This window comes from Pelophylax lessonae (genome assembly GCF_965119305.1).
Source record: "Pelophylax lessonae genome assembly, chromosome: 2".
In the NCBI taxonomy this organism is placed as follows: domain Eukaryota; kingdom Metazoa; phylum Chordata; class Amphibia; order Anura; family Ranidae; genus Pelophylax; species Pelophylax lessonae.
Window position 1 is genome coordinate 473,498,846 of NC_138769.1, and position 8,966 is coordinate 473,507,811.

Here is an 8,966-nt window from a genome sequence, read left to right on the forward strand (position 1 = left end):
ATAGCAAAATACAGAAAGAGGTTCTAATGCTTCTCTACTCTAAAACTATTTAAAAAAAATTCCTTCTGGATATATAATAAACAACACAGGACTACACGATCATTCTTTACAAAAATGTTGGTATTAATATGCATTTATTTAGCAGTCCAGTCTCTGTGTAGATAGCTCCAGTAATATTCTTATCTCAGCTAGGAAATCAATTCTTTTTTTTTTTCTTGGCAAACTTTCTCTTTATTTTTTTTTTTTTGTAAATAATTTTTATTAGATTTTCAACAATAAAAACAAACAAATTTGCATTGGCAAACAAACAATTTGCATTGGCAAACATCAACAACAAGCAACAGTGATGTTGTAGAATACATTAACAAGTATGGGATTGGGTAACAATAACCAAAATTATATCAGTAGTAAAGATAATGGCTTTCAAAAAGTGGACCAAAAGTCCCAGTATTTTCTAAATTTTGACAGTGTCATAGAGTTGACCGCCAGTGCTTTCTCGTACTGATAGTTAAGCCTAAGTAGGTAAATTACCTCCGACAGATTGGGGGAGACTACCGTCTTCCATTTACGCAGGATGATTGTCCTAGCGGCTAACAACACATGTGACACCCAGGAAATCAATTCTTGTTGATTAAATCTTCTATTAATTGGTTGGCCTGGGTTATCTGAACGTGTTAGGAGTATTCCAAAGGTTTGGTTCCCTGATCCAACTGATATCAGACATTTAGGGTAATGATGATCTTATGTCTATAACTGGATGTTACCTGGTAATTTTTGTCTATGACTAGTCTGCAGTGCTGGCACAATGTAAAGATCAACAAAATTACTTCTACCATCACTCTGTGAAGACACACTACACAAAATAATACAATACCTGCCAGCATGTCTTTGGAGTAATAATGTGATTCAATCTGTGTAAAAAGTGTAAATTAAAAACTAATGCGCAAAATATAGAGGCTCATTCTATTCAAATTGGCATCTGAATCTGGAGCAGTTCCGCATAGAAACTAATCAGTTCCCAGTTTTTTTTTTAGCCAAACCTTAGTTGAACAAACTGAAGTTAGAAGCTAACTGGCTACCATGCACAGCTGCACCATATTTTGCATTCTCCAGTTTTAGTAAATCAATTTAGTCTATTACCTTACAACTGCCATTTACAACCATTTACACTTTTTATATTGGATTTGCTACATAACCAACACATTGAGCATTTACCTAAGATCTCTAAATGTCTAAGATGAGCTTCTTGGTATATGTTATGGAATTTGTAAAAAATCAAGGCACTTTAAATCATATTACCGAATACAAGCTGACAACTGTTTTTTTTTTTTTTTGTAATTGACCAATTAGGACTTTGTAATTATTTACATGAAATGTCACAGCCAAAAGAAAGATCTTTGGGGGTGATTTTAATACATTACCTGTCCATATTTTGCAGCCAAATGAAGAGGAGTCCAGTACTGGTTATCCTGAGCATCTGGATCAGCATTGTTCTCTAATAGCTGACAAGCAACATCTTTATAGCCACCAGCGCAGGCTATGTGAAGCTGTTGAAACATGTGTAGAAGTTATAAAAATAAATATTTTGTATAATTATATCAGTTTAAAATGTACAGACCAAAAACGAAATCCCTCTGCAAAAGCCGGTAACATAGTAACACAGATATGTACCTACTTCATGCAACTGCTCTGTATATAACAGTCTCAATAACAACTCCTGTAAGTGTGATTTTTCAGATAAAGTAGTGTTAACATAGCTCTGCTTTTCCTTTATTAGAATACAAAATTTCACCAGCAGATGATGCTGCAAATGATGGTAATTGTAGCGCCTATTCTGTATATAATATAATCCAAGAGCTATGAGACCTTGGCCGTATCATGATATCTTATACTAGCAGGGTTTTCTTTATGGGCTGGAAATCTCCATTATTCCATGTAATACACACCTATATACATGTTCTTCTTAATCCTTCAGTGTAACTGGTACAATAAACCAATTACTTCAATTGAATTTGTGTAAGGACTTAAAGACTAGCAGCTGAATTCAATATATGGACACTACTGTTGACTAAGATGACATTACTGTGAAATGCAGACTCTAGTAATTTAACAGAGCAATTTAACAGATAGCAAATGTGACAGGCATTCTTATCCCATTGTTATAAATAGAGCTTTTTATTTTATCCACAGTCTGCATGTACAGGAAAAGAACAGATGCTTATCCATTGCATAGTATTTTGTTAAAATCCCAATAACAGCTGTCCCAGCTCTCCAATGAAAAGCAGCACTGTAGGTAGAAACAATCTGCACAGAATGAGTAGTGGATGAACCAAGCCTGACACCAGTTACAGCTTAGCTAACCTCATGCAGGACTCCCCTCTGACAATTTCTTTTAAACCTTAATACTGTGTGGGAGTTAAATTATTATACAAATTGCTACTTGATATGTAACGATGTCTAACAAAAAAAAGCTGCTTGATGAATATAACGCTTCAGAAAGAAATCTTTATGTATACTGAATTTATAGAAAATCTTACAAGAGTCACGCCATCATCATTTTTCTCATTAACGCTTCCTCCAGCAGCCAGCAGCTGCTTCACATCAGATAACATCACTGCTGCTCTCTGGGTCCTTATCTGTCGCAATGAGGTCAGATCAACACCTACAGAAGAGAACAAGTACATATGATTCCAAGAGAATTGGGAAATGAATCCAATCAAATCTATAGCCCAGATTTTAAAGAAACTAAACGGGAGCATAGATTATAAAGGAAAGTCAGCCTTTATGAAACAACCTAGTCAACAGAGGTTTTCTCATGTGTACATTTATCCAACATACTACATGAATGCACAGTTGTAATTAGGTCACCCATAAACATTAGATTGTTGTTGCCTGATAATGCCAATATCAACAACTGGGCCTATCCTTGGATTTCCCATGGATCTTGACAGTTATATCAGCAACATGGTTTTGGTGTAAAACCTATTAAACAGATTTTTTATGGGGCTGATAACCTATTTTTTCACTAAGATGAGAGTGATAATGGTGGTGGTGGGGGGGGGGGGGTTCTATTCTAATAAAAATGCCCACAGTATATATATCTGTTGGGAATGTACTTTGGAAGCCAGATAGTTTTCTGACTGCTGTAGGGTGATCAGAACTTAACTGTAGGTGAATACCACAAACTAAAAATGCTATTTAATTAATTTTTAATGTTTAATGCAAACTCACCCATTTATTCATGTCTACATGGTTTATTTGTTGAGAAATCACTTTGGGTGTGCCTAATTGTTAAAGCCCCTCCTCACCTCCTCCAGATAAAAGAAATAAAATGCCCATGAAGTATTCTGGGATCTATGACATCACATTGGCCTATGCCAAAAAAACAGGAAGCAACCGAACAAATGTAAGTAGAAAGTTTAAAACAAGTAAGTATCAATATGCCTCCTTATCTATTTACCAAGACTAGCAGTATAAGGATTAAAAAAAAGTAATTTTGATTGAGAGAGTTTAGCAATACTTTAAGTATTACATATCTCTCAAAATTATCAGCAGAAAAAAAAGAGAAGATTTTCATCATGTTGAGCTCTTACTACAAAATCTAAACCCCAATGAGATGGTGTTTAGATTGTGAATGCATGTATACTAAATAATTGCCTTTTCCCCATAAAACACAGTTTTCATTTTTTTTTATCAAAGTAAGTTTGTGCAATTACATAAGTCATAAAATTAAACATGAGACAAATAAAATCAGATCCCAGATTTAAGGAATCCAAAATGCTTTCCTCAACAATACCCCTTCAAAACATTACACACACCAATAGTTGTTTGTACCATCTGGGAGATTCTTGAGCAGAAGACATAGAGAAAATTGCAACTGCAATCACCCCAATAATCTATTCATAACAAGGTCTAACAGCATCAAACCAGGTATATCCAATCAGCCATTCCAAACCTTGTCAAATTTGGCAGGATAGCTCTGATGTTGATATATATCATGTTTTCATACCTAAGAGTAGTGCCTATAGTTTATGGAATATTTGGGAAAAAAACAACTCTTTTTTCTCCCATCCTAAATGTTTGTGGAAGGAAGAAAACATTTGTGAAAATCCAGATTCGGTTGGCAGCTGTAAGATGCAGAACTACATAAGTCACTTACCAGTACCTCTGGTAATCATGAGCAGAAGCAGAATTTGCAATCACCTGCTCCACTTCCCTTTGACTCAGCCAATCATGCCACATCCACTCTGTAACCCCACTCCTTTCCCCTGTCACCACATTTTAAATGTAGGCAGCCGAAGGCTAAAAGTTCCAGGGAGAAGAGGCAGACACAATACTGACTCCCCAGCCCCTGTAACCAATGGGAATTAAACATGGAGAAAGAGGAGAATGTTGAATTTATTGTGAAAACGCCAAGGCATAAAGATCCTCAGCAAACAGATCACATACTTCATGCATTCCTTTCTACTAGCAGAATTCACATTTTTTATAGATACTCTCTGACAGGGAGAAAAGATTGTTGTAGAAATAAGTCGCGCTATAATATGATCAATGGAGATATAAAGTCCATACAGTCCAAGCATAAAGTGAAGATGTAATCCAGGACCAGGAACCCCAAAGGGTGTATGCTTACCAGATTGAGGTAAGGTAAAGGCAGATTCTTTGGATAGAACTTGTCACCTTGATAGTAGATCCAGGTCCACGTGAACGGTTAGCTCAATGGTCATTGGATCATGGAAGTAAAGGTAAAAACGCAATAGCGTAAAACCTTACAAACTAAATTAATTGGACACCACAGTGTTCTTAAAAAATAAGTTAAATTGTGTGAATGAATAAACCTCCACCAATAAAGTTGATCACTAATAGCAGTGAATAAAAAACATGCAAAAATATAAATATAAAAATGAATATAAATGTGATGGGTACCCCTTACCAAAAGTGATAAGGGTAAACATCAAAATTAATAATATGACGTGTTGTAGCTGAAGTCGCCTCTTACCGGACAACATTAATTGAATAGCCAATAAAGGGAAGGCAAAAGTGTGAAATTTGCGTGTTGAACCACCACCTTTTGTAGCTAGATTCGCCTCTTACCATATGAAATAAGGATTATAGCAAACGTGCAGATCACAATTCAGTGTGAACCCGGAGCCAATAATAAGATAAACCAATAGGGGTCGCCTCTTACCAAATATAAATGGTGTTGAGCCTGTATGGTGATCGAGCATCCAAGGACCCGACCCTTACTCTGGGGTGCTGTTTCCTCAAATAGCGGAGGTATTGCAAGTGTTCACTGGGTGGTGCAGAGCTGCACTTCCCCCATCATGTATTTGGGCAGCTGCTCCTTGATTTGGATCTGGTTCTTCAGAGCCGCCTGGCAGAAGGTTCCGTCCAGCAGCACCTGGTAAGGCTCCCGGAAGCGGAAATTGTTCCGGTAGAAGCTCGGATTCCTGAATCTGAGCTTCTACCGGAACAATTTCCGCTTCCGGGAGCCTTACCAGGTGCTGCTGGACGGAACCTTCTGCCAGGCGGCTCTGAAGAACCAGATCCAAATCAAGGAGCAGCTGCCCAAATACATGATGGGGGAAGTGCAGCTCTGCACCACCCAGTGAACACTTGCAATACCTCTGCTATTTGAGGAAACAGCACCCCAGAGTAAGGGTCGGGTCCTTGGATGCTCGATCACCATACAGGCTCAACACCATTTATATTTGGTAAGAGGCGACCCCTATTGGTTTATCTTATTATTGGCTCCGGGTTCACACTGAATTGTGATCTGCACGTTTGCTATAATCCTTATTTCATATGGTAAGAGGCGAATCTAGCTACAAAAGGTGGTGGTTCAACACGCAAATTTCACACTTTTGCCTTCCCTTTATTGGCTATTCAATTAATGTTGTCCGGTAAGAGGCGACTTCAGCTACAACACGTCATATTATTAATTTTGATGTTTACCCTTATCACTTTTGGTAAGGGGTACCCATCACATTTATATTCATTTTTATATTTATATTTTTGCATGTTTTTTATTCACTGCTATTAGTGATCAACTTTATTGGTGGAGGTTTATTCATTCACACAATTTAACTTATTTTTTAAGAACACTGTGGTGTCCAATTAATTTAGTTTGTAAGGTTTTACGCTATTGCGTTTTTACCTTTACTTCCATGATCCAATGACCATTGAGCTAACCGTTCACGTGGACCTGGATCTACTATCAAGGTGACAAGTTCTATCCAAAGAATCTGCCTTTACCTTACCTCAATCTGGTAAGCATACACCCTTTGGGGTTCCTGGTCCTGGATTACATCTTCACTTTATGCTTGGACTGTATGGACTTTATATCTCCATTGATCATATTATAGCGCGACTTATTTCTACAATATTCTACAGGGTGTGGTCACACTAGAAGTTGCTGCTGTTCATTATATTTTTTCCTTTAGCGCGGTTAATATTTTTACAATACTATTTAGGGAGAAAAGATTGCAAGATATCTGTGAATTCTGTCCTTCCCCCCTCTGCTTATTTGATCCTTATTAACAAAAAAATTTCTGGTGTTACAAAAAATTGCAATATAAGTTAAGTTAGCTTTCCCACTGTAAATGCTACATACATAGTTACAAAGAAACTCATGTTAGTGTCAATTATATCTATGTCTCATTTAATGGGCAATTCCACCTCCAAATGCAACCCATTCAAGTGAAAAGAACAGTGTAACAATTACCCTGCAACCGTTTGTAATGCTTGCAGCTGCAGAATGGGGCTGCAGGCTTTCAAGAGAGAAAACAGCCAGTTAGGTAGTGGTATATAACTTCCTAGTCGTCTGCCAAATGCTTAAATACCAAATGAGTGGCAATGACAGCTACAAGTGTAAATGAGCTTCAGCAAAGGAATTGAAACAGACCACCAATGTAACTGGGGCATTTACACTAGCCATAATATCACTAGGGGGATTGGTGTTTACATTTGTGACCAGTGTAAATACCCCAATTACATCAGTGGTCAACATAAATGCCCCTATTACATTGATGACCATTATAAATGCCCCAATTATATCAGTGATTAGTATAAATTTCCCCTTATGTCGGTGGTCAGAGTAGAAGCCCCTGGTACATTAGTGATCAGTGTAAATGCCCCTGTTAAATTTGGGGATCAGTTAATGCATTGATTATATTAATGGTTTCGTTTTTAATAGGAGCTTCTGGCCAATAAAAAATGTGCTCTGTCAGTCTTTTTTAGGTTTTGTCAGTAAAAAAAGTCATTGGAAGTTGACAAACCTGGTGACAGGGTGACAGGTGACAACACAGGAGTACAACTTGGAGACAGATCAAATCCCATAACAGAAAGTCTACAACACTCAGAGCCCTGTGCCTATTTGCTTTATAACCCCATCATCATCCTGTTATTAATAGCAGCTGTAAATCTATCACAATGGATAAAAAAAAAAAAAAGTTTAAAATATACTGTACTTCCCCACCCTGAATTACGTAAACTAAAATAAAATGTTGCCAATGAAACAAAACACTACAGATTTCTACTATATAATCCAAAAATTCTAAAATGTGTTTATTATTATTATTGTGATACTATCCATTCATAATCAGTCCATATCCATGTGCCCTTCATCTGTGCAGAAATCTACTGCAATCTTTAGGCCAGGGATCCTCAAACTACGGCCCTCCAGCCATTGTGGAACTACACATCACATGAGGCATTGTAAAACACTGACATTCACAGACATGACAAGGCATGATAGAAATTGTAGTTCCTGAAAAACTGACGGGCCATAGTTTGAAGACCCCTGCTTTAGGCCATTATCTTTGTGCTCCGAACCCACTCACCAGATCATTTTGACTTTCGATCTTTTTGTATAAAGAGTTTAACTCATTTAACTTAAAGAGGAATGTCAGTTGCAAACAACAAATTGTGCATGCTGGAAGGAGGTGGGAAGAAATGTTACAAATATGCACACTGACAACACTTATTGAACACTGGCAACACTTATTGAGCCGGAGGCCCAAATTACATAGAATGAGCTATTCTAGTATTGGGGTTCTGTTTTCAGGAGCTTATTTGTAATATGTCATTTATCCTCACATTATGGCTACTTGATGCTTCTGGTCTGTTATTAATTCATCATAATTGCCATGATCAATTTTCATGTAATATGTCTGTCACTTCTTGTTGACTGAGCCAAATGTGTACAAATATTCCCAAAGGTTAATACAAATTTAGAATCCATGACCCAGATGAGCTAAAACAGTTTTATTAATTAGCAGGCATTATGGCTGGAGTTAACATGGAGCTTATACACAGATACTGTAGATAAAAATAAAAAATATATATTATTAGGCTAAGCAATCCAAATAGTATTCACCCTACACTGTATTTGTGAGGAAATCACTATTACTGACTATAAGGCAGTATCTTGCAGCAAAAGCTTATCCCTTTTCACATCTGCTTTGGAAAATCAGAAAGAAAATCCTGCTATGCCTGTATACATGTAGTAAAGGTCTTGAAGGATACTACATTTCTGTAGTGTACTGCAATTTCCAGCAGTCTTAAGTATGTGTAACAGGTTTACCCTTACATCCAGCAGCTATTCCCTATATAGTGAGAACTACTGTTGTGTAACTGACCTACTATACACTTGTTCATCAAAACTTTCAGATGTCTTTATTCTCTGAAGAAAATAATTGGAAAGTTGGGATACAATAACCTTATATATCCTTGTGAAGGAGAGTGATGTGACAGATTTAAACATTTATTACAGTTAGTGCTCTGAAACAGGAATTATTCCCATTTCTATTGGGAAAAGTCAACAAAGCCTTTACCTGACCCAATTGGAAAAAGATTGCTGCAACTACAACAGTACGTGAGTCATTCAGGGATGAGCAGATATTTCATCACCTTTCATTGTTGGTGAGACATCTGCAATACATGGCCAGCAACCCTTAACTTGAGGA

At 37.0% G+C, this 8,966-nt stretch overlaps 1 protein-coding gene across 4 annotated transcripts in view; it reads right to left on the reverse strand.

The window, feature by feature from the left end:
* MYO16 (myosin XVI) overlaps positions 1-8,966 on the reverse strand; it is a 539,163-nt gene that overhangs the window by 286,009 nt on the left and 244,188 nt on the right. For all 4 annotated transcript variants that reach the window (XM_082247038.1, XM_082247037.1, XM_082247039.1 and 1 more), the window contains exons 6-7: positions 2,538-2,662; positions 1,422-1,547 (exon numbers count right to left, since the gene is read on the reverse strand). In XM_082247038.1, the coding sequence (XP_082103164.1) occupies positions 1,422-1,547; positions 2,538-2,662 (251 nt within the window). The remainder of the gene's footprint in view (positions 1-1,421; positions 1,548-2,537; positions 2,663-8,966) is intronic.